The sequence below is a fragment of the Bombus vancouverensis genome, chromosome 2 (genome assembly GCF_051014615.1).
Source record: "Bombus vancouverensis nearcticus chromosome 2, iyBomVanc1_principal, whole genome shotgun sequence".
Taxonomy (NCBI): domain Eukaryota; kingdom Metazoa; phylum Arthropoda; class Insecta; order Hymenoptera; family Apidae; genus Bombus; species Bombus vancouverensis.
Window position 1 is genome coordinate 15015753 of NC_134912.1, and position 27407 is coordinate 15043159.

General features: G+C 34.9%; 3 protein-coding genes across 8 annotated transcripts in view; 2 read left to right on the top strand and 1 right to left on the bottom strand.

Annotated features, from left to right (window-relative positions):
- Positions 1-16472, top strand: part of LOC117163290 (uncharacterized) — a 42438-nt gene extending 25966 nt beyond the window's left edge. For both annotated transcript variants that reach the window (XM_033345447.2, XM_033345446.2), the window contains exons 3-5: positions 11455-11540; positions 12399-12523; positions 13590-16472. In XM_033345447.2, the coding sequence (XP_033201338.1) occupies positions 11455-11540; positions 12399-12523; positions 13590-14126 (748 nt within the window). In that variant the 3' untranslated portion in view covers positions 14127-16472. The remainder of the gene's footprint in view (positions 1-11454; positions 11541-12398; positions 12524-13589) is intronic.
- A 564-nt stretch (positions 16473-17036) lies between these two features.
- LOC117162837 (katanin p60 ATPase-containing subunit A-like 2) lies at positions 17037-25223 on the bottom strand. Its single transcript, XM_076627908.1, has 11 exons — positions 25189-25223; positions 24575-24772; positions 24206-24494; positions 23861-24029; positions 23690-23802; positions 23277-23476; positions 18589-23126; positions 18445-18491; positions 18124-18314; positions 17917-18029; positions 17037-17252 (listed from the first exon to the last, which is right to left on the bottom strand). Exons 2-7 carry the CDS (start codon positions 24655-24657, stop codon positions 22766-22768), a joined length of 1215 nt encoding a protein of 404 aa, XP_076484023.1. The 5' UTR covers positions 24658-24772; positions 25189-25223; the 3' UTR covers positions 17037-17252; positions 17917-18029; positions 18124-18314; positions 18445-18491; positions 18589-22765.
- On the top strand, positions 18289-21463 carry Smn (survival motor neuron). 5 transcript variants are annotated; one of them, XM_033344809.2, is made up of 6 exons: positions 18289-18384; positions 19963-20145; positions 20271-20385; positions 20731-21028; positions 21150-21220; positions 21289-21463. In XM_033344809.2, the coding sequence occupies exons 1-6, from the start codon at positions 18304-18306 to the stop codon at positions 21345-21347; spliced, it is 807 nt and encodes a 268-aa protein (XP_033200700.1). In that variant the 5' UTR covers positions 18289-18303; the 3' UTR covers positions 21348-21463. The 5 variants fall into 5 exon arrangements, with proteins under 5 accessions (XP_033200700.1, XP_033200703.1, XP_033200702.1 ...); XM_033344812.2 differs by lacking the exon at positions 18289-18384 and adding an exon at positions 18708-18845; XM_033344811.2 differs by lacking the exon at positions 18289-18384 and adding an exon at positions 19630-19773.
- Positions 25224-27407: the final 2184 nt, after the last annotated feature.

Below are 27407 nucleotides of genomic sequence, written 5' to 3' on the forward strand. Positions count from 1 at the left end.
TATTATCCGACTAATCAATTTCTCAATTTTTGTTAACGTAAGAATCTACATAAAGTTAGAAGAAGAGAAGAAACAACAATGAGTGTACAATTCTAAATTAAATGTTGAAACACGGCCTTTTGACCAGGCCTGGTAGAGTTAGTGTTAAATCATGCTTTGTAATTATTTATTTTGGCTGGTGGTAAGCAACGGTAACGCAAACACTGATCGAAGTAGACAGGTGTTCGTTAGACAGGTATTCAGGCCCCAGAATTTCCAGGTCACCGATTGGGGCCCCTGTTGTAAATTTCTGGTGATTCGCCCAACTATTGGTTAACTAAGAGTAAAGAGAAGAGGACAGTTTACATCTGAGCTACTGCTTCGATTAACCACATCTGGCAGAATGGCCTTTAGGGAAGAAAGTGTACCGTTTTCTGTGGTCGACCATCCTTTGTTTTCTTTTCTGAACAATAGATCTAGCTTGGACATTGATAACTAGCGGTTTATCGATCGTTCGATGACACAGGACACAGCCATTCTTTATGCTACGTTATCACCACGACTAACTTTTACAGCTGTCTGCCAAGTTAATATTACCGGTTGTGTCACACTATCGCAGTGTGCCCAGAAGAGATAACCGGAGGACGATTAAAATTGCAACGTCACCGGACGCTTCTCGTTTCCCTTCTTTCTCTCTTTTCCTCGTCCTTTCGCTCAACGGTTGTTTCCCCTGCTTTGCTTCCGGGGCTTCCAGACAATTCAAGATTCTGCTGAATTGGAATGCTCGATTTTCTCCTAGAGAGCTGTTTAGCTAGAAGGAATAGTCCGAGTGTCGACGGGTATACGAAGAATTGTCTTCTTGTGCTCTTAACCACTTAACTACGTTCGACGTGTTTATTCGTTATTGCTTGATTTTACCTGCTCACCCCATAGAGGCATTTTTGAAATTAAACTTTAAAAAGTTAAAAATTAATTGTTTCCAAAATGTTTTCAAATACTCCGAAGATCGTTGGATATTTTCGTGTTAAAATTAATAACAAAGTAAAATATGCACAGCTGTATCCGTATTATTAATAATTAATTATCCTACGATATTTTTCCGGGTTACTCGCGCTCCTGAAAAATTTCTACCATAGACCTCTCCCCCATATGTAAGGAAATAAACTCAGCAGTTAACAAATTAATTGTTTCCAAAATGTTTTCAAATACTCCGAAGATCACTGGATATTTTCGTGTTAAAATTACAAAGTAAAAGATGCACAGCTGTATCCGTATTATTAATAATGGAGGATGACTCCTACGATATTTTTCTACCATAAAAATTTCTACCATAGACCTCCCTCAAATGTAAGGAACTGCGGCATAAGTTCCCTAATAAACAATAGGAATTTCTGTTGTAAACTACAAATTACAAATTACGAAACCTTCCGCTCTAAATTAACTAAAGATCACCAACAATTCTCCTTCGTTCTGAAACTAATTCTCCGACAATGGTGTTCCCTATGAATGAGTCAACTGGCAAGGAAAGACCAAAAGCAAGGGGGTTCTCGGTCAGTGTCTCTGGTGCACGCCAGCTAGGAAGCCTCAGCCGAAGATCGTCCGGCTGAAGATAACTGCGAAGTCTGCAAAGTGGCATTGTTAGCGAAGGAGAAGGAGCCGTGGGGTGTGCAGACGTGCTCCGAAAGAAGCACGAACTTTAATGGTGGGTCCCAGTAGTAGACGGCCGTTCCTCTTCGCTTGCTCATTGTCACTCGAAGCTCGGTGCCCGTCCCTCCTTCCGTACCACGCTACCGAGTCTGAGACGCGAGGATGAAAGAAAAAAAAGCCGAAGTATGACACAGGTCCAACGACGACACCAACGACGGCGACAACGATCACAGAGACACGAGAAGAATGAAAGACAAGCGGCGCTGCTAAGTGCCGGCTCATTACTTAAATGGTCCGTGATAAGGGATCTCTGGTGCTGCTGGCGCAAACACGCTGAACAGCAGACTTTTCGAATAAAGCCACTTTTGGACAAAGTAGTTGCTGGCTCACGAAGTTTTCTTCTTTCGTTGTTAGATGGCGCGATCCTAAAGTAGGCGCGCATTTTTCTTCGCGATCTCACGTTTCGATCGCGGATTTCGACTTATTGGGGAAACAGGTTAATTGGATTATTACTGGAGAGACGTGGATGGATGAACGTTTTCATCGTTTCGTTCAATGACGGGTGAAACGCGTGAAAAGAGTTCGTAAGGTTTAAGCTGGGTGAGAAAATACAGCTTTGAATTTCCTATAAATGAGAGTTTAACAACGACGTGTCAAACACGACGCATGGAGCATTTGTACTAAATTTCTTATTAAATCTTGTTAATTCACTAGCTAAAAAACCAACTATTACATCGAACATGATACGACCAATAAAAATAAAGAAATCGATACGAAGAATACGAAACGTAGAATCTTATGAATATGTGCGTTTCTTTAGGTGTATCGCTCCTCCAAACGACAATTCGCCGAAACACACATCAACTTTAACCAATGTATGAGAAATCGTCTCTAGCGCGTTTTTATGCCAAGATGAACGCTACTGTGACCCCGAACGAACCGTGAAACTGAACGATTCGATCTGTCATTGAAAACGCCCATCGGTCGCGAAAGTCTTGTTCGTTTTTCATCGACGGCCCGGTTTAACGTTACACGCGTGTCTGGTTTCTGTTCACGGGCGGTTCTTCGTGCGTCAGAGCGTCCGAGCATACGCGTGCACCCGTTCGTCTTTCCACCAGAAAGAGAGAAGAGGGCTCTCTGTCGTGGCTGTTGGCATTCCACGCCTTCGAATCCGGCATTTCAAATTTTTTCACCGACACAGGGCACTACGGAACGGGAATAAATTTGGCGGGCCGTGACTGCGCCTTAATATTCCAACAAGCAGACAGAAAAATAGAGAAAGAAACGGGCACTCGCGTGTCTCAATGCTTGTAATTTATTTTTCGATTAATTCCCAATCACCAGCCGATAATTTTGATGTTTCCAGCTGATGATAAATCGGAAAAGTGAATAGAGGACTTCCAGTAGAATTTGCGTGATTCATTCTTGGCGTTGATTGGCGTGAATTGTTCGTCAAGACGTTATTTTTCCAAGGGTATAAAAATCTGTCAGTTAGGTGGAAACTATCGATTTGTATACGAAAGATACGATCGTATTTGAAGATTGTATCGTAGTCGTCTGATTTATCGTGCAAATTTTGCACGTGACACTCTATATTAAGTTTGTTGTAGCATTAATTAATCACAGAATGTTACAAGAAAACAAATTTGATTTGGCAAATATAATGGCCGATGTTATGTAGATATGTAATGTTCGAATTTGTAAACTATTAACTTTTTCGACAAGGAGGTATAAGGAACAAGTTAAAGTAGACGTCATGTTATGAATCATCTGCGAGATATAAAAGACTTCTTTTATGAGGGATCAACACCTCGTGAAGTCAGATTTTATTTATAACATACTTTACGATTTTGATTTATTTGTTTGAGGTGGTATGTCGTGATAGGGTCGGAAGGAAAACTCAGATTTCTTGAACGATAAATGTTTATTCGCTCTAATGTCAATGAGTACACTTGATACAGGATTCGCGATTGTATTCGGTTCGCGAATGCGCGGTTATAAGATAGAGCTTGGATAGCTACGATTCGAGATACGCTGCGAGTGCGGACAATGATTGCACGAGATGTCGAGAGCTTAGATAATTATTCGGCTCGAACCGTGTAAGTATAACGATCGTGATATACTGCGGTAACTCGCGGTAATAGACTGACATTTTTGTCGCGATGCTGCTGCGGAGGAAGACTCGTTGGGATGTGTCTAAGGATGCGAAGGCATCGGATTCGTTGAGAAAAGCTTTGGTTCGGAAAGTCAGGGAAATGTACGTTAATGTTTATTGGCTAATTCGTGTTGGTCGTTGGAAAAGGATGCTAGCTGCCCTTGAGAGGGTGTTGCTAGCGGGCAGCGTCGTACGTGAGAGATAGCAGATTTCTCGAGTGTCCCCGTGGTAGGTGGTCGACTTCGAGACTGATAAACAAAGACTGTTTGTCTCTTTGGAGGACCTTAGCTAAAATAAATCCTAAGATTTATAGCGGTCCTTAGGCTGGCTGGAAATATTCGGTACGAATGTATCGACATCTGGCAATCATCTTGTCCGCAGGTGTAGGGTCTTTGTGTCGTGCGTCACGCGACGTAAACTGTTGGGAAGTTTACTGTCAAGTGCCGCCACATGTTCAAGGAAAATGTATCTGCAGCCGGTTATAGCGGTATTTACGTTACGGATGATCTATGGGAAGATTCACACGAACAAACCTTTATGGACTAACCAAATTTATTTTGTTATTAAAAACGATCTACAGAACCGATCGACGACTGGTGTTCAATTTAAAAATTGCTTCTCTATAAAAGCAATAAATCTAATTTACATCGTGTTCTTCATCTGTCGCCTCCATATACATCCTGGTGGCAATAAAATTCTGAATTTACGAGTGAGGCGGTTGAAAAGAGAGAGAGAGTGCGTTTCGTCCCGGGACTACCAGTGGACTTGTCAGTAAGGCTATGCCCGGTAGTCCCTGCCTTAGACGTAGAGGGAGTCTCGCTAGGTGCGATATTTGTATCAATCGCTTGTATATTCGACCGCTAGCGAGTTAGACAGATAGACTCGTTGTCGTCGTAGCCCTCTAGTGTTGGCGGTTGGTACCCGCGGATCGCCCGGGAGGTGTTGCGCCGCGTTGATGCCTCGACCTGTCGGCGTCCTCTTGATACCGATCCGCCACACGAGAAATCCGTATTTCGACTTAAGCTTATCGATGTTACCGACTGGACAAAGCCTTCGAGAGTTTAAATTAACCGATCGACCCTTCGATGAAAGGACGAGCAAGTGCCAGGAAACTATCGCGGGAACGCTCGTAAAAGCGCGCAATGGTTCGGCGTGGTAACCTAGGAAGAGGAACAGGTGCGACTGAATCGTAACGGTTGTCGTGGCCCCTTTCAAACGATCCGTGGCCACCCTTCAGTTTCGGCGTCATTAACCCTTCCCTTCTTTCTTCCTGGTTCACTTAGAAACGAAGAAAATTCCGGAGGTAGTTTGCTCTTAGCAGCTGCCATTTTTTTTTTCTTTGTTTAGTCGACACGAAGCATTTTGGAGAATTTCTGTGATTGCTTCGCGAAGGTACAGAGGATAAGAAAAAGCGCTCTTTGTTCGTTGACGACTTTCTGTCAATTAGAAATAAGAGTAAACGGCATAACAGTTTTCTTCTTTGCCACTGTATACGTAATTTTTGTTAGACTTTAACAACTCGTATTTTTCGTGAGCAAATACTGTCGAGTGGTTATACACTGTATATGTGAAGCTTCGTTTTCTTCGCGCGAAATATCCATGTTGTTCTTTCTATACTTGTGTTCATATATCATGACGTTCAGCCTACACGTGCCCGAGAATGTAATGTAACAGATAATTGGGTTCGAGCTGTAAATCTTTCATTTGCAGCATGACGCGAATCTAACAACACTTCTTTCCTTGTTCAGATCATGAATATTTTTGTCGCGTGCAGGTAGAATCATATGTCTAGAGTATCCACGGGTTTCGTATTTACTTATTTCTTTAACTAACTTCGGTTTTAACCAACTTCCTATTAACCAGCAAATTAATCAAATACTTTCAGAATCAATAACAAGAATATACCGAAAAGTGTCGAAAGAATTTTAAAGGTACAATCATTTTCCTAAAAGTTATCTTGAGACGTATTGTATCGTTAGTCTCATAGAGTTAATCACTTTTCTCTAGAATAATGCTCGAACACAGCTGTAGTTTTCTATAAATTTCCTCGATATTCGATTGAATTTCCCGAGATCGTTCCCAATGACGAGATCGCAGCAGTTGTTACGAAAAATATCGGAAGAGCGAAGAACGCGTATATGTGTCTGATCCATCATTCACGATAGTCTCTACGGTCCATGCGTATGATCCATCATCTGCGTAACCGTTTTACAATCCTCACCGTGGAAATGCCGATCCGCGATGCTATTCTCGCGCGCACTCGACCGCTTAAGAGCATCGTCCAGAGACGTTTCCATCATACACAAATAACTTTGTTTTTCTTCTTGCAGTCGGAAGCGTGGAGAATTCGATGTTTCTGGCTGATCTGTTGTTTTATCATTTGCGCGGCATTTTTTCGCGGTTAGAAGAAAAATGAGATTAATATCTTTGTGGTATTTTGATACTTATCGATCTGCCGATAATGTCGGTGCTGGTAGGGGAAAGCGTAGTTGAGAAGAAGCGCGCTTTTTCGATAAATTATGAATTATGGCTAACGGTAATTCACGCAATTTACATAATCTAGATGGAACAGACGCTTTTCAAGATCGCTTGTCGACTCATTTATGTTTATAATTTTCAGGAGAAGAAAATCTAAACCTTGAATATATTCAATTCGAATATGTACTGTAGCCTAAATTCGGGTCTTTTTTCGGCTTTCAACGATATCGATTTTGTCTCGATTGACTTCCTGCCGGTTTACGTGCTTTTATTCTTCCTCCTTCTTCTTCTTCCGGTGTCCAATGATTCCTTTGAAAATCGACGCGGTTCGTACCGAAGCGTACGCTTCCGATGCGGAAAGTAGCGACGCGATCGAAGCGCGTGGCTTCTGACCGGAAGCGTAGCCTTGCAAACGCGATTAGATTGCATTAGCTACGAGACTGAAATTAAATCTCGAGTCGGAATTGTATTTAATTTTCTTCGGGAAGTTCAATGCCGGAATCGAAAATTAGACGATTGAATAGGGATTCCTAGTTGATTTTAGACGTCCCTCTTCCTGTAACTCCCACCGAACTTGCATTGGGCGTTGTTCGTAGGCTTGTCGTGCGGCAAACCGTTTCGCAAGAGCTTATTTGCATTTCCTCTAACTGCGGTTCGCATAAGACGCGTCAAAGGAATATTGACTACTATCTATTAGGTCAGATTTTTTCACTATTTTCTGCTTCTCGTAGGATTGTAATGTTACAGTACCGGTAACACGAAGCTTGATCTACGGCAAATAATAAAATATCTTTGAGATTAAAAAATATAAAGATTTGAAAATTAGGACATTTGAAAGTTTGTACTTACTCGACTGAATTGCTATTAAGTGACGTTTAAAAATTTTAATCACAAGGTTGACAGTAATATAGTTAGTAATTCTAACGAACACCTATCCTCAGATAGATTGGTATACACACGCGAGTCGACCGTATTCTCCGGAAATGAAAACAACTACATCCCTGGAACCTGGAACACGTGATTTTCCGCATATCCATTAAAGCAACATCGGTCAGTGACTCGTCTACGGTGCAGTCGCTAGACTCAATTAATGACCACGTTCTGGTCGTAAATATAGAAAAGGCAGCGAGATATTTTAGTTTGTTGGCTAACTGGGCTGAGGTTGGGTCAATGTTTCTGTGGATTTCATTTACCTCTTCCGGCCTCCTTATATTTTCTGAATTCTTACAATTTCCGAGATACCAGTTCATAGCAAATTGATTCTTATTATGGCGTAGGATATAGTAAATCTTATTGTCTAAAAATACAGGAAAAGATTTCATAATTATTATTTTTTTTTAACATTTTATTCAAGCGTTTCTTAAGACATTTGTTCAAAGAGATGTCAGGTTATAAAAAATTGAATCAACCTCCCCAAAGCTCCTTAACCTCTTGTTATTTTTGATAAATCAATAGCATTACGCAATATATACCGTGTGATTTCCCTAGACGATCTAGTAGCACTCTTCTTTACAACCTTCTTTCAAAACGAGAAACAAGAAGAGGATTTACCAAATATCATTGTCATCGAAGCGCAGAGACGCTCCGGTGATTCTTATCTCCATTCATCTCTCCGAGTGAAACTATTTGACGTCGCCTTGAATAGGCTCAGACAGTTTTGTCGGGGGTCCGTGTCGTCGCCTGTAACCAGCTCGCACGATCGTGAATGGAAAGACTCGTATAAAATCAAAGGGCCGACAGACTCTTCCTGCTTAGACAAGATCAACGAGATCTCGTTCAATAGAGAAGTTACCTTCTCGACCGCCGGCGCCGTATTACCCTTCAAAGTCACCGGAAAGTCATATAAGCCAACTGATGCAGCCTAACCTTTATCCACAGATAAAATAGGTTTCTCTTATTCCATCTGAATTTCTAAAGAAACCAAGACTTGATTTCAGTCTGGTTAAAAGCTTCGCTCGATTAAAGCTGTTTTTCAAGCAATAACCTACTTTGTGAATTTCATGCACGCGAATCCAAGTATGTATGCGGCAGAAATGAAGCTTTCGTGCATGTCTAATTGTAAGTTGATGCGAAACAATGCGCATGCGCCGAAATCCCACCACTTTGCGGACCCACATTGTGCCTTTTATTAAGGCGCCTTGTTTGTTTACTCTTCTCGAGCTAATTCTTCACTATTATTATCTACATTATTTTCACTGGCTAACAACTGGTTGGTCTGCAATTGACGAACCAATACAAATTTTTCGTTACGTGCATATATTCGAAAGAATTCGAAATTAAATTATCATGTATTACGGGCAGTTACGATAGAGTGACACAAAGCAATCTGTGTTTGAATGCCTCCACTCGTGGACAATATCGATATAACCTAAATGCGATAAATCGCGAACGTTTGATTCGACTCATGGGAAATTTACGCGTTTTTGAATCGTTCCGAGTCGCACGCGAAATGCAGGTCAGAGAACCGTCTAATATTTATTGTTGAGATCATGGGCTTGATCTTAATGGCGCGGCGGCACGCGATTCTTTACCAACTATGCTCCTTAACTCCAGCTCTCGACCTTCTTCCCTATTCAACTAGCTCGAGCAGTGAAATTGACTCTGCATGCCTGTGATTTTGGCAGGGAATAGGAGTCGAGTTCGTAGTGAATGCACATTGTGTATACGTGTTTTAGGTGGTTTGTGTGAGTTTGTTGCGGAGATTCGAGACATTTATTTAACCTCTTTATCATATTCGAGCCTGTGCGATATAACCATATCTTAAATGTAATAAGTTTTATTTTTTATTGCAAAGTTCTTGAAATATATAATGCACACAATAAGTGTATAATATTTTATATATATAAATTATATTTAAGAAGTTTGGGATAGTTTAAAGATGAAATAAATTGCTTTTTAAGTTTAATCTCTTACTTTCGACGAAATCAAGTTTCTCTGGAATTTGGTGGAGTTTAAGATTTGATATCGGTGTCGTAGGAGTTATGTGACACTTTAAGGTGGAATAAATCTAGCGAGGAGTTTAAGGTGCGGCAAAGGAGCGTGGAATGTTGCAATAGAAATTTATTGCAGTGTTAGTGCATTGGTAGATTGATCAAATTTACGTGTAGCGTGGGTAACCAATGGTAAATATTTTGCAATGTGTATAATTTCTCAGTAATCTGAGGTTTATAAAATCTATTGACAACTAATGGAAATTGTTGATTTAACAGATCAATTTTAAATTCCTCGTTAATCTAAATTTTTTTAATCCTATTTACAGCTAAACCTTCTCGTCGTGTATCGGTGTCACATCAAATTTAAGAGACAGTTTTACTTGCGGATGCTGCGTGTTACGTTGGTGAAGTCGACGAAAGCGTAAAATAGGAGCTCGTCCGAAATACACTAACGCGGAAGGTTAAATTTAACGCAAAAGGCTGAGAAATTAGTCTAGAACTCGAAGTTTCATTGGTACGACGCACTTGAAACGCATTCGAAGAGGTCGGCGACCTCGAAAGGGGATGAACGCAACTGTTTCGTGGGAATTTCTTATTGTGGCTTATTTGGATGAAGCTGCTTTAAAATCAGCGCTGGATTCGTCTGTTTTTTGCCCGGAAATCATAAAATGTTTAGGCCAGGCGACTCCATGTACAGAAAATGTTATGTCCACTTTTTACGTCCGTAGAATTCAACTCTTTACTACTATGCACTTCTTCTCTAAAAAAATATCGCGTTTCAATATTAAAAAAAGTTTCAATAATATACTATCCATTAGAAGAATGATAACATGATAACCTTACAAATTATTAGTATTAACAAATTCTTATTGTCGTATAGAAATGCCAACTATTGCTTCGGTAAAACAAACAAAGGAATTTTACAGGTAAATTTTACAAATTACAAGTCATCTTATAACGCAAAATACGACGTGTAAAATTGTCTCAATTTATTAATAGTATTAATAAATTATTATGATAAAAGATGCAGGAATCTTAGCCTCATGAGAAATTAGAGATGAAAATGAGTGGGAAAAGATTAATCACTGGTCCTCCTAAAAAGATGCAGTCCCATGGATGGATGGTTGTGCGAGTATTAAAGCAGCGCAAAACCGTTCCCCGAATTCTCATCCCGGACGTCGTACGACCAAAGACAAAAACAACTCACTCGAGGGCATTGCGGAGAGACATTCATCGAGGACACAATAGTATTATTCCAGGAAGTGCTAGTTCTTCCTAGATTCCGGTTACAATGTTCTTAACGCGTGGAAATTAGTCTTGACCAGGAAACATCTATAACGGCATGTATTTTCTGCCGTGATTGTAAATCTGTTTGGAACATGCGGTTTGTCCGTTAATCTAGGCGCTGTTGTTCAATTGAGTCAATATTATTTGTTGGTAGATTAGTGTGTGCAAGAGCGCTCTATCCATTATTGACCAATTCGAGCACGTATTGGTAAATTTCACACCGGCAATTACGGTGAAATCGTTCGTGGTCGCTGGAAATTAGCAGTATCGTTTGCGGTCGTGAGCTGATTGACACTGCGTGAGCGGGGAATTATGTGAAGCAGCTTTGCTTTGTCGTTTCATGCATTTAATAGGTTTACGGCGGTGGACAGAGTTTGTAAAAAATGAAGACAAGGTAGAAAAAGATTATTTTTCATTTCTTACTATTAGATTATTTTCAAAGTGATCTTTTCAGTGAAATATGATTGACAAAAAATAAGATCTATAATTGAATCATTATAGAAAATAGAATAATATTGATAATAAAGAAATAAAAATCAATTATGGAATAACATATAATAATAATAATAATAATAATAATAATAATAATAATAATAATAATAATAATAATAATAATAATAATAATAATAATAATAATAATAATAATAATAATAATAATAATAATAATAATAATAATAATAATAATAATAATAATAATAATAATAATAATAATAATAATAATAATAACAATAATGTGGATAGACTTTATGTTTACTTTTATATTTATAATGATACTGTTTGATCCTTGAATTAAAGTTAAGATTAACGTTGCGATTATGATTATCCTTTGTCTGACTAAATATATTTGAAGTATCAATTACAGTAGAATTTTTGAAAGATTCTTGGCTGTTAAACAAAAAACTGGTTCCTTTATATTTCGCTCAATTATCATAGAATCGTGAAACTGACTTTCACTTCAAATTTTGTCTGTTTCAGGAGTAACAAGTACCTGCAAAAATCATCCATCAGCCGGATATGTGCTGTCGGAGGGTTTTTCATTAGCATTCCCGTCTTTCTAACTGGTAAGAACCAATTCCTTCAATTCTGTCAACTTTAACCTTTTGAAAGATACTGGTACATAAGTTATACGTTTAATTTTTCTTGAATTCAGGCATGAATCTAAAAGATACTGTGAACTATCTCTGAGTGTATGAAATCAGTTTAGAAATCCAATGGAAATAAAGTTAATTTTAACGCCGAATAGTCATTATTTTTCTTAGAAAAATAAAAAATGATCGTCTTTTAGAGAAGTTTTAACAGATTAATTTATAAAGAGCTGAAACAGAATATTCATGTCATGCATGAATACGGCTGGTGGATGGATCGAGATCTAATCTAAAGTTTACGTTGTGTCATGCTAGTTTACACAGCTATCATTCGCTCGATCGATCGTTAAGCTGTTGAACTCGATTCAAGACGGACATTTTGACTCTGTTCAGAAGAAAACTGCGTTTTAATAAATTTGACGGAATAGAAATTATGATAGACTACAATGTTTTTTTAATTATATCATAAAATTTATTTTTTTTTTTTTTAATGTCATGTTAGAAACTTCAAATACTGTCCAAAACTTCGAACGTAATCGTTTTAGAAATTTGTAAATTACTTAACGACCAAAAATATTGAATTCTCTATTGTCTGAAGATAGATTCTCTATAATTTAAGTAATTTATTCGTCGAGAATTGATATATAAAGACTTAAATAATAAATTAATTGAAAAATAATTTGCAACTAGTATTCAATTCAATTTCAATTAGAAGCATATGTATATAGTTTACGCTTCGAGAATTATATGTATTGAGAATATGTATTTGCGCTGATTCTTTGTCCCGCTTGTTATGGCATACGTGTTATAATGATCCTCTAACAATGCTTTCAGGTATGATATTGTATACATTCATCCAGTTTCATTCGACGCCGGCAATCGTTACGTCGGTTTTCATAGGCCTTGGCATCGTGTTTTGTGGATGCGCAATGGTCCATAACGTCTTCGTGTGGCAGAGGGTAAGAACATATCGCTATTAAAAAAGAAAACGAACACGTTCAAACACGTCTAAATCATCTTTTATGTGTATTTTACCCGGAAATCATTTTATCGTGAAATTTTGTTTTTCAGAGTTACCATAATTTATCTGGTAGAGTTCATAAAAATTTTTCTGAAATCAATTGCAAGCTTTTAGGAAACCAGGATTTTTCACATTTTTAAGAAGCGTTATAATTATATTGCGGATCTTTATACGTTCGTGCGAAATTGAAAAGTACGCAAATGGCGCAAAATGCATAAAATGCGCTAAAATATACGTATATAAGAAAACAAATCTCTATTAAAATTTTATTTCTTTGATTATGTTCGTAAAACTACAAACTTGTATAAAAATACGCATTCTAGTTATAAGTGTTAAAACATTCGATCTAGTCCTTATCACATTCATGAAAACCTCCATTTAACCATTCGTTGTATCAACAAACATTCATATGCAAAACTTACCACCTACCACATCCTCCGCGTATTAATATAATCCCCTTTTATAAATTATACACTTTAGAATGGACTGGTTGGGTCAGAGTCATATAAGCTTACAAGTTCTCGAGGAGTTCTACCGAAGTTACATTTACGTTTGCATAATTTCACCGAAAAAGATACTCTGTAGAATGACAGGTTCGTTTGTTTATGTGATCCGCGATCGCAACTATTTCAAGGGGATTTTATAAATTATAACCATACACACGATATTCAGTGTATTTTCGTATTCTCGTTTATTTTTGGGAGATTTGTAAAACTGTTGAACAAAATAATTGAGTAACGATTATATTTGCTGAGAAAAAGTCTTTTTCTCTGTACCCCTCCTTCTACTTCAAGCATGTAGTATTGACAATAAGATTGACAATGGCTGAAAGTAATCCAAAAGAGTTTTCACCATGGTTATCGGTAACGAAAAAGATTTGAATCATCTTTAATACTTATTCGTAACTAGAATCATTTCAACTAAAATGTAAATTCTTATATTATAACTTTTTTAATTTGTTATGGCCCCTGACTACAACCTAACCTATCATTCTTATTTCGTAGGAGAAGACGAATGCCGTGAAGGCGTTAGCGCGCGAACAGTGCGAAGCGGCGGTACAGCTGCAGCGTCAGCAGCAGCTGCAACAGCACCAGAACCAGCCCCAGCTACAACAGCAACAACAACTACGTGGCCCGTTAACCATCCACCATGCTGGCTGCCCAACGAAAGTCGGCCCCGTGACGAACCAACTAAATACCAGCCACGCAACGCACGGCCGAGCTGCACAGTACCAACACTATCATCACCATCATCATCATCGACACGTGTCAATGTCCCCACCGCCCTTGTTGCTCTCATCGCCAGCTCCGATCGCGGCGACGCACAATCATCTGAACGTGAGCGGACACAGAAACGTGGTTACGCCACCGGATACACCAGCAGATAGATCGCCACCGAGTCCTGGAAATAAGCTAAATAGATCGCAGCATTTGCCACGGGAAGCAACCGGCAGCGTCAGTCCTGGTCTTCCGGCTGCCACATTGGATCTAAGTAGCGCAGCAACCACCAATAGTCCGCATGAATTGTCCACGTTAGTTTAGAAATTTGGTCCGAACATTATATCTTCACATAGGATTGGAGATTAATAGTTGATAGTTAATTTACACATCGATCTTTTTATTTGTAAATTGGGTCGTGGTTTAGAGTTGGTTTGTAAAAATTCGGTCCTAATTGTTAAATGATGAATATTGATTAAGAATAATAGGCATTGATGTACCAATCTTTTTTTAACTTATATACTTGAGCACACGCATTGGAGATTTCACTTTTATTCAGTGAAACAGCAACTTCATTACTCGCTTATTCAATACGGCAATTGCATATATTTCATGGCCATTTTAACAATGTTTTGAATAATTTCTAACGGTACAATTGTGATGAAGTGAAAAAAATCGTGATAAGAAACAGAGAGAAAAGTTGCTCGTTAATGAATATTGACCAGAAATAAAGTAATTTCTAAAGAATATCCCGAAGACGTCGTAGATATTACGAAAGGAATGATTAATTTATACCCGCGTGTATCTTGCCATTACCATACTATTATTATTATTATTAATATTGTTAGTAGTACTCGATTACATTATTATTAATATTAATATTATTGCCTTATTATTATTAATGTTATGGAACCTCTAGTCCTAGGTTACTTTCGCTGCCACGAAAGGATAAGATTTTCGAATTTTTGACTATTACGTGTAATTCAAGTTTTCCTGTTGCGCATGCGCAGTAGAAAGAAAGTTAGCGGAACTCAAATCTCGAACTATAGAGAGTTGAAAAGTAGTAAAAGTAAAAAAGCACGAAGAACATTTGTATTTGTGCTGGATTAAGTTTGATAATTGAAAATTGAGTTTGATGATAACATTTTTTTCGTATTCGCTTTGGTAAATATTAGTTTTATTTAAAATTGAACAAAGCATTTTATGTTTTTCAAATACGGTACATAATCGTAATATCGAATTTTGTAAACTGATAGTAAGAAACTCTATAATTCGAGACTGGAACTTTGATCAAGTTCACATTGAACGTAAACTGACTTAATTTTGTTATTTAAGCGTGTATACTATACGTGTTTGTTCCTTCTTCTCTTGTGCGCAGGCTATAGCTTAATTACTTCCAATAAACGCAGTTATATCGAATCAATGACCGATACAAATTTAGATATTAGGATTATTTAAACAAGAGATTAAAAACTAAAAAGTATTGTTTTTATACTGCATATGTACATATGCAATATGAACGACAGTTTGTGTAATAATATGTACCCCTCTTCTTAGTTTACTTTTATATATTTTGCGACATTTGATACTAATTTTATGAGGAATGTACTTACACTTTATCTTTGTAATTAAATGTGAAATGAAAGAAAAGAAATGACATGAGAAAAGGAAATTCGATGTATGAGTATATACGAATTGACGGAATTAAAATTTAACGCTATATTTAAATAGAAGACGTGAAATATCTTGTCATCTTAAAATAACTTCCTAATAATCATTCCTATTCTTTTACATAAAAACATTTTTCGACTGTAACTTAAGAAAAATGTCTGCTAACGTGAAACGTGCCAGAAAAAATTAACAACTTCCATTAAATTGGCAAATTTCTCATTAATATCGTAAAACTCGCGTTTACAAAGATCAGATCAGTGTACATAATATACAAAACAAATGCAGAATATATAAATATAGCACATACGTTCTGAATTATATTCGAATTGGGCAGGGTAACCAAGTGAAAATATGTAAATTTCACGATGTGTAATGTACACTTTATCGAACTTGTAAGTAGTGTAGAAATAGAATATTTTACACGTAACAAAATATACAAACGACAATACACAAGTTAAATTATTTGTTAGATCCATGTATAACAAGCATAGTACAAAAGTGTTTTAGCTTTATGTACTGGTAATTATGAGAAATACCAACTTAATAGATGTATTTGGTATGTACCTAGTTAAGAAAACAATAAATTATTCTGAACAGATAAAGCGTTTAGTAGCTTGTGAAGTATGAATTTTCGAAAACGTAAGTATTTTATATCTAAGTAGTTAAGAAACGCGAGCAAGGGAAATCAAACAAAGGAACAAAGTTTTTTTGTTTAAAAATATTTAATTTGTTGTTCTATTATCCGAGGTTAGAAGCGATAATGTACAAAATCTGAATAAATAAGATTCCTCAATATTATTGAATTTTAATTCTAGGGTAAAGTAATATATCCGCATATTTTATTTATATACAATATGTATAAATAATGATGTGATTTGACTAATTTTGTTGAAAGAATATTTGTACTTTTTACGTAAAACCAGTCTTTTACAAACTTTCTTGTAATTAATAAACCAGTAAACACAATATTAATAAAATCTATTAAAATTATAAACAAACTCATAAGTTTTAATTTTAGTCCTTAAAGGTTGAAATATTTTGCCCCAATGTCGAGACACTTGTTTTAATCCAAAACATTACTATACTGAATCGATAATGTTGCATGTGCCACGAAAATGATGATAGTGTCAGATAACTTGTTGTGAAACGAAAAAGCATTGCATGTACATTTTTGTTGTTTTGTTGACCATGAGTTTGATGATCTTTTAAACTTGCCCACAGCTAAGAAATCAAACAGTATATCTAAACGAAATTAATTTCAAATTATTTTTTAGGTTCTAAGCTTTTATCTAATCTTTCAGAAGTTGCAAAATTTATTCCACAAGAGTCTTTTTTATCATAACCAAGTACACATCTTAAAACCATTTAAGTCTTCCTTAGTAATTTCTTCTTATCTTTAATAGTAACGAAAATAATTTAGATGAACGTTTTAAAATTGACACCCTGCATATTAAAAATAAAAGATATATTTTCTTCATAATTGGATAGGCTTTTTACAATGGCAATGTACAAATATCAAAATTGCAGTTATACTATAACATATGTATATATATAAGCTTCACATTTAAACACAAGATTCTTTATTATATTTTTTTAATACCAATATTTTAATAATTATAACAAGGGTTTTTTAACAAGAGATGTATAACATTGTATACAAATTTTCAAAAACCTATAGATAATTTCAGTTATGCTCTTGCATCATTAATTGTTGATGGAACTCTTACCTCAATTCCATCTAGTTCCTTAGACATTACTATTTGACAGCCTAGCCGTGACCTGAAATTAAATATTATATAACTGAATATGTCAATAAATATATTTATTGCTATACAAATTAATACTAATACACAATAAGATTTCTATTTATCCATTTGAAAATCAACATTGTAAATATGCTAATTCCAACATAGATTTGTAATGATTATAGGGTCATAAATAAAAAACTATGAAAATTTATTATAATTTCAGTTTCGTAGTATTCAGAGATAGCGATTTGAAATTCTACATTGAGATGCAGATTTCGAAATACCCAATACTAATCTGTTTTTACATAAATTTACAAAGAAAAATTCACTTTATAAAATATTAAAAGGTAATAGAATTAATAATGTGAATGATTTGATACTGATTATTATGAACTCACGTATCTGTTATTTCATATGCTAAATCCAACATGTCTAATTCTTCATCTGTTGGTTTGTCAGGAAGTGCATCATAAACTTCTTTCGAAAATATTAAATGGCACGTACTACAAGTTAATGTTCCTTCACAAGCACCTATATCAATTATATTTTAATATTACAACATACTTATATAAGAAAGTATCAAAAGTTAAAAATAATAAGAATATTAAACTTGATAAAAATGAAAATTTTCAAATATTTTCTACCTCAAAATTATTTATTTTAAATTAAGTAAATTATGCTTCTTTAAAACATACCATATCCATCTAAATCAATTTCATTATTTACTACTATGTCTAATATAGTATCTCCAACTTTCCCTTTTGCTTTGATTCTCTCTCCACTTGCTTTAACAAACGTTATATTTACTCTGAAAATAATATTTATGAAAGATAAAAATTATCTCAATATAATTATTTTCTTTATTTTTTGTGTTTCTTCAATTAATCTTCTCTTAATTATACCTTAATTATATGTATCACTTATGATAATAGAAATAATTTAAAAATAAGATATACTTGTCTTAATAATACATAAATAAAATTCGTATATCATATATTTATAACAGTGTTATATTTTTAGTTGTTCATTGTCAATGTTGTTCTTATTAATACTATTCTATTAATACTATGTTATTTTTCTAGATGTTATACTCCTACAAAGAGAAAAATTTCTTAGACATTATTATTAGCATTATTATTTTGACACCAATTTTATATTGGAAGGTAAGTACTGAAATTCTATTAAAAAAAGAAGGAAAGCACAAGAAACTCTGTATCACTTACTCTTGTTTTTCTGAAAGTGGTTGCGTGGTCGATATTCCTCTTGTTGCCTGCAAAAAGGGCAACGTTGTGTTGCTTGTATATTTTGAATAATTTGATGCAATACCGAGAATTGATCTCGAAAATTTTTGTAATTGATTTACTAACGCCATTCCACTGTCATAAATATCATGAGTATGGGACACCCTGACCGAACACCAGATAAGTATTGCGGAAAATATCAATTGTAGATCAATTGTACTTTGTACAGAAACTTTCACGGCATTCTTCGGCTGGTATACTGGGACGTTCCTTTACTGTGATAGGTTATAAAACGGTTCCTAACACAAGTGACGTATCTCTACCGGACACGTGCTCTTCGGGCCACACGTTTTATGATACAAGACCAGCAAAATGATCAATATGTAATTTTACATATCTTACATTTTTTCCAAATGAAATATTGTTTTTATTAAACGTTTAAGACCTCAGGCAACATTTATTTCATCTGATTTCAGTTTTACAAATATATATCTATAATACATATCTGTATAAATTACGGTCTGGTTATATCAAACAGGGACCGACACTCACTAGGGAAAACTGCCCAAAAATTGAATCGTAAAAACCAATATGAAAGACAACAAATTTCTCGTTCTGCGGAACAAATAGAAATGAGCAGAGTATCTTTATCTTTATCTGAGACATTCAAAGCGTATCACGCATACGCTAAACCTGAAGAAAACTTTCTTGTCTTCCATGTTCATTTTTCCCTTTCCATTTCCGAACGGTTTCTTCTATATTTATTTATATGTTCGTGATTGATGCTATTGACAACATACAACTAAGGGGAAATACGAATAGTAATAAATAGATGTATAATTCATTATGCAATTTTATAGAATTAAATCTTATTTATCTTCAGATATAAAAACTATATTTACCAGCTGAAACACTAACGCATATGCAGTATAATATAATCTACTTAACAATCTCGTTTTAGTTATAATATGTGATTAATTCTTTTGCTATTTCGCTATAAACAGTTTTTTGTGCATACAATATTTTTTTATAGTATTCTAATATATTGTTAGATATTGTAAAGAAAGTAAAATACAGTTATTGAAGTCTGGGAACATTCAATGTTAACCTTGCTTCAAAAAATAATCTTTCGAATGAATGGGGAATAGATTTTTAGTATTATAGTTGGTATAATGTCATCATTGTTTACAATGTGTTAGAGTTAAAGAAATGAGACAAATTAATATTTCAGAAGCAAATTCAATATTTAAATGATGTTATTTTAAAATGGCAGATGATATGAATGTTCTTTTTATACGAGGAAATGGAAACGTATGTATGGTAATGGAAACGTAATGGTTTTAACATTATTTTAGTACAAGATCTTAGCATAATAGTAATTAACAGTATCCATTACCTTTTAGTCAATTTTTGAAAAATGACATATATGATAATTTGCAATAGTTTGATAATAAAATACTTGTATCGATATTAATAACGTATAATTTGCTATCTCAAAAGGATACAGACACAGCCAATGATAATGTTTGGGACGATAGTGCATTAATAGAAGCATATGATAAAGCAATAAATTTAGCAAAAGAAGAAGTTATCAAGCGAATGGGAATGGATGTTGGAAATTCTCAACCGAAAGAAAACCTACAAAATCTTAAGCAGCCTAAACACGCAAGTAAATTACACAAGGTTGTGATTTTGATAGAATATTAGAAATTTGATACAGAATATTATTAAATATATTGATTAAGAAGCAAATTATTTTATTTTGCTATTTACTTATATTTATTTGTATACACATCTTTTCTCTATAGAAATGGATCATAGGAGCACCTTGTCGTGCAATATACTCAGAGGATGGAGAAATTTATGAAGCTATAATATCAAAAATTTACGAAAACAATGGCACGTGTGTTGTAAAATTTGTAGGTAATACCTTTAGCATGATGGTTACGTCAATTAAGAAATGTACTAAAAATACATATATATATATGAAGTAAAGGCTTTCGCATAGTCTATCACAGTGTCATTCAGCAGGTCCTTAACTGGGCAGGAGTACCTGTCAATGTCTATGGGGAGACCCGTGGGATATAGGGTCATGAACCATAAACATGCATGTTACTTATTGTTCATTATTAGCTGCTTGGAGCTAACAACATTTATACATATACATTTATGCACGGGAAATTCTAATACATTGCCTGTAAGGACAGTAACTGAATGGCACTCAGTCATTCTATTAAATGACAAAAATTTCTTTTACTCTGTGTTTAGGCTATGGTAATACAGAGAAAGTCGAGTTGAGTTCTCTTTTAGAATCAGAAGGTTTGCAAAGTCAAATAGCACAACAAAAGAAAGCTTTGGAGGAGAAATTCAATGAAGAGAACGACGAGACTTGTGAGACTAATTTTTCTACAAATGTAAATTCGAAAAAATATAATGTAGAAAAAATGGATTGTGACTCTGAAGAAGCAAATGCGTATAAACATCGCTTCATACCGGGACCATCTTTCAATTCGATGACTGATATAATGCCACCTGCACCTCCTTTACCACCACAATTAATGGCCAAGTAAGTACAATTTAAAAATTCTAATGGAATGCTGAATACTTCTAATATTAATAAGTAATTTGGAATAAGTTTAACATTTTATTTGGAAAAAAAAATACGAAATTTTAATAAAATGTACTAGATTACCAGATAATGATACAGACGCACTTTCAAGTATGTTGATGTCATGGTATATTAGTGGTTTTCACACAGGTAATTATTTCACATAAGTATTTTATTGTATATTAAATTTTCAATGGACTATGTTATTTCTTTTGTAGGTTATTATCATGGTTTGAAACAAGCAAGAAACAATCAAGAGAACAGGAAGAACTGTTGATTATATCAATTTTTTCAATAACAATATAACGATAATATAAGATATTAAAATAAGATATTATAATAAGATATAAGATAAATATAAGATATTAATATAAGATAATATAAAATATAAAACTCATTGTATTTATTTACTTCAATTATTTGAAATAAAGAACAGCTTTATTTTCATATAAGACTTTATTTTTTTAAAAATAATTACTAAGATAAGAAAAACTAAAAAACATATTTTTGATAAAATACACTCACATATATATGTCGGGTTATAATTAGGATTTAAGGCGCGTAATGATCCTTTGTTTGAATTAGCCATTGTTTTTCGAAACAGAGAATATATTTACGCGAATAAACAAGATTTTACAAAATATTATGAATAATGAGTTTAATAAATAATAAGATTAACAAACGATAAGTTTAACTAATAATTAGATTAAAGATTAATAAGTTTAACGAACAATAAGAGGAACGAATAATATGTCTTACGAATAATGAATTTAACGTATAATGAGATTAACGATTGATAGGTTTCACGAATAATGAATTTAATTAACGCTATTAACAATGTTCCGGGGTTCAAACGAATCCACGGTCAACGGGATAACTCTTTACTATGTGTAGAATAATTTTAAACACAAAATACAATTGCTGAGACACTCGGTAAATTGCTCGATGTATCACTTTCCAAGGCGATCACACGAATGAATATCTGATGAAAATCTTTTTCGCTATACGACTGCATTTGTTTGTTATATGCTCGCTGGAAACATCGAGAAGGTTCCAATCGTTGTTGCTAGGCAATTTCTGTCAAAAGTTTGTTGTATACTCTTTGGAAACATCGAGAAAGATTCAAACGCCGTTACTAGGCAGTTTCTGTCTGGAGATTGATTCCTAATACAACGTGTGTCCCATTATATCGACATCTCTAAAGTACAATTCTATGTGATTTCTAGGGAGAACAATACAACCGATCCACACCTTCGTCAGGCAAAACGTTTATCCCGTGACCGTGGCTACGTTCGGCGACCAGTTGTCACCTCGAACCCACTTTCGCTTTCACAAATATCAAACAATTACAAATGACAATTGCTTAATTACAGTTATGATAAAATCTAGGCTAAAGCATTAGAAGGCTTCCTCAAAATTGCAAAGGAAAGGCTCCGGTTTTCCTTTCATCTCCGACATATATAATACAAGGATATAATACAACCGAACATTTTAAACTTAGCCTATAGCGCGTGCGCGCACACACACGCACACACATGACACACATGACACACATGACACACATGACACACATGCGCGGACACACATGCGCGCACACACATGCGCGCATACACACATGCACACACATGCGAATGATTTCTCGAACGATAATCCATTTATTTATATTTTTCAATATCTGTCCTTACGATTGCGTATTTATTTGTTCCACGTATCATATTTATCTATTTGCATAACTGTAGGTGACATTTTTTTTAACAATTTTGCTAATATTTCATAACTTTTTAATTCATATTTCAAAGTGGTAACAGGTGTTTCTTTCTTTTCAAGTCTCCTCCATATCGGGCTTATTTCTAGTAGCCACGCTTGCTTACAAAGCAATTTTATATCTGCACAAGAATATCTTTCAGTACATTTTACTATGTGGTTTACAATATCTGTATTTTCTAATAAGTGGTTGCTAAGGTATAATTTGAATATATCAAGTCGAGCAACTTCATTGGGTAATGATACGTATATTTGCTTTTCGAGACGCCTGAGTAAAGCTGCATCAATGCCCCTAATAACATATTTACAATAAATATTATCGTTCTATTATACTAATAATAATGAAGGAATACTTCAAACAACACAATAACATATTTGGAATTTGGAGAAATATTACGATATTTTCAACTTAGAAAACATTGAAATAACGTGATATACGTACCAAGGGGAATTAGTTGTAGCCAGAAGAACTACATTAGAATTCTCATTAGACACTAATCCATCCAATCTAGAAAGAAGTTCTGATCTGAATCTCTTTGCAGGTTCAGACAATATACAGTCTCCTTTATTTGTGGCGATCCAGTCAATCTCGTCGATAAAAATAATTGTAGGCGAATGACTATAGGCAAGTTCAAATAAAACCTGTTCAGTTTAACAAATGTATTATTCATTAAATATTATATTCGAAATTCCTTAAATTCATTGCCTCATCACGAATATGATATCATTTCGTTTTCCAAACAACTATTCTATTTATGTATAAATGACGAAAAATAAAATCAAATCTTTTTATACCTAGAATCTCTCCTTCATAGACAAAGGAACAAAGAAACTTACATAGACAAAGCAACTTACACGTATATACTTCTCGGAATCGCCTCTCCATTTGCTGACCAAAGAGCTGGCAGTTATGTTAAAAAAGGTGCAATGGCATTCTGTCGCGACTGCCTTCGCTAACATCGTTTTCCCTGTTTTGTATATTTCTTGTAAACACGTACAGAAATGAAAAGAATGCGAGTATCTTACCTGTACCAGGTGGACCGTACAGCAAAATACCTTTCCAGGGGGAAAACGGGCCATCAAAAAAGATAGGATACTCAAGGGGATACACAATGGCCTCCTTAACAGCGGTTTTACATTCTTCTAGGCCTATAACGTCATCCCAATGTACATTTAATTTGTTTACTATGATCTCCTGTGACGATACAAAGATAAAATAGCGTCTTCTCTATATTAAGTAAACGTTACGTAATTTGATATTTGAAGCGTTACTGAAATCACGTCATCGTCGATATACGTTGGATGGTTTATCGATGGGAATTTTATCGTTTAAAAGCTTTACGATACGTATATTAATCGAAAATAACTTACGCATGAGATGTCCTCAGCAATCTTTCTTAATTCAGGATTATCTGAATAAAGCTTTTCAATGCATTTCAATATCTTTGATTGCATGGATTGTTCCATTGGGACGTTAAATAGCTCTTCTGATGAACGTCCATCACTCTCATTGGGGAATATTGACTTCACTGTCATTGCGAGATTAATATGATTCGTATTGTCATCAGTTATCTTCTGCTGTAGATTCGTCTCTTTCACAGGCTCACTTCTCGCTTCTTTACTAACAGATTTGGCTTTTGTCTCAATACTTCTACAAACACTGGATCATATTGTAATACGATACGTTGAATATGATACGTTGAATACCGTTTAATATCGTTAAATAATTTAAATTCTTACGTTTTGCTTGCATTTGTCACTTCCCTCGTCATTTCCCTTCCAGTTATTTTCTTACACAATATGGGATATTTTTGAAATTTCATCTTGTAATAATTTTCATACTCTGCAACGATAATTTCCAAATCGATGTTGTCGCAGACCCGATGTTCGGGAGATAGACGAGCTTCCCGGAATAATACATCGCTAATGTCTATATACCTAAAGAAATGTAGTTTTTAATTAATTATAGTTTTTAACTGATTAAAAATATTTTTCGCAATGACTGAACACTATAAGATAACCATCAAACAACTGTTTTATCTCTAGGTAAGACAGGCAAAAGAATGTATTTACTATATAAATCCTCGAAGATAATTTCTTGTCTTCTGCTCTTTAATTTCCAATTTTTAGATGGATAAGAATAATTTGAATTTATATTTCATATATTTGTTTATAACTAGTTAATCTACATTATCGATTGAGTTATTCTTAACTACTGAATTACCGATGTCGAATTTTCAAATTTGGTTTCGCCTTCTCTTTCCACGATGTCCACTGATTTCTATTTCGATTGGTCACTGACACTATTCAAGAGAATTGGAACTAGGAATATATTTTAATTATAATATACTCACCCATTGTGTTCCAAATAATCACATACAAGGTATAATATGTTTCGATGACGTTCCGAAATACGACTCTCCTCCTAATATAATTATTTTTTCATTACAATAATATAAGTTTTTTCATGTAATTTTTTGTTACATTTGCGAATTCAACGAGTTACACATGATTTTTCATGAAACACGAACGTTAAAAATATTTGATACAGCCTAATTATAAAAATTGTTAGAAGCAAAAGTCATAGATACTATGTGCGAGTATCGCATGAAACGAACAGCTATTAAGAGAACTGCAGCAATATTACAAATCAAATAACAAAACACACTCGTCTGTGACGTGGAAATTCTAAAATCTAAAATCTAAAATCTAAAATCTAAAATCTAAAATCTAAAATCTAGAATATTCCTTACCTTTTTTCGCAGATTATAAAATATCTTATTCATACTACCTTGCATCGATAAATCACCGTTCATAGTGACACTTTCAAATCGCCTATCGTTTCTCAATGGATACGAGAATTTCCGTTTATTACTTTAAAAACAACCCGTCCATTACGTTTCTCTTAAAAAATTCTTTCAACTCCGTTGAAAACCGAGCATCAAACAAGAGACAAACGATTTGTTGCCATGGAAATGTTTGGTTCACACATACGCAACGCACAAATATAATGATAGAATAGCTGAGTGTGTGTACTGTATAGTAAGATGGATGCAACATGGAAATAGAAAGAGAACACCATGTATAGATACTTCCTGTCCTTGTTTAATCAGGCATGCACACTAGTGGACACTGACGCTGCTCGTATACCCCTGTTACATATTTCCTGTACAAGTGCGCGTCATTAGACAAGGACGGAACATCCTCTCTCTACTTCTCTATCGCGTTTTTAGTTCGCTCACGCGCTCTGTACTTATATCTATTACATTTCCACCATAAGCAGCGGCCGTGCAGTGACTTACAAAAGTTCCGAACGGTTCCATCCTGGGCGGACGGTTAATTGCGTTCGGTACTTCGAGACAGGAAGGTGAGTACAGAATCGCTCCTCTTAGTACTCTTATTAGAAGTGTTATCATCGAATATAAGTTTTTTCAATAAATTCTTATCGTTTTACAATCTTTCTAGAATACAATGACGTCAGCAATCGATCATTTTCGCGAATTTATTGTAAATTAATTGGGGGAATATCTGGAGTTCTTTATCGGTTTCGACTGTAAAATCAGCAACTATTCGAATTTTTCATTCATAATTGTGACGTTTTCGACTCTTCCGTTGCCAAGACCCTCTTGAGAGATTTTTGGCACGTTCCATCACCCTTGTTAAACGAGTGCACATTGGTGGATATATTGATTTCAAAAACCAATACGTGAACGAGGTTTATTATCTCACTGGGACAAAGAAATCCGTTTTATTCGCGAATTTTCCGTGTTTCTTCTTAATTTTCGTGAGTGTCTGGCGCGGAGCATTATTTGAATGAACTTTTCATCGTTCAGATTATATTTCGTTTAAAAAGATTGAAATTGATGTCGAGAGGAAATGAAACAAGGTGCTCGGGCATTCCATCGTTTCCCGGGGAAAGAGAAATATGAAAAAAACGGTCGTTCTTCCTTCTGCCATTTTCGTCCATTACCAAAATGGTATGACCCAAATGTCCCGGGCCGTGAATCAATCAAGCGAATTTTGAATAATTTTTGAATAATATCCAGTTAATAATTTGTGAAACAAATTAATTTCATTTTATCGTTGGAAACAAATTAGTTGGATTTTTCTTTCTTTAGCAGTTTTCGCCGGAGTTGACCTGACGTGCTACTTCAGTTTCCATCATCGCTTCTCGAAACTTCCAACGTCCTTGGTGTTGGAGTCTCCTTGCCCAGGTGAGTACATAGCTTCTAGATACTCGTCGCTGTTCATCCTTACGAGCCTCTCGAGCTTTAGTTGTCAATTGTTATCGTTAAAGGAAGAGAAGCTCGCGACAGATGTTATCGAACAAATCGTTTGTTCTCGAAAAGTTCGAACTTGTTCGTTGCGTTTGAATATATATGGACGGATGCCATTTTTCATGACATCTTCATGATTTGTCATGTCGTGAGTATAGCTTTGTGATTTATGTGAAATTTGACCACTATACCGTGATAGAAAAATATTTCCAATGAATTATAAATATTTTACATTGTGAATTATAAACATTTGTTAGAAATTATATCGTACTTGAGGTGAAAATGAACCATATATC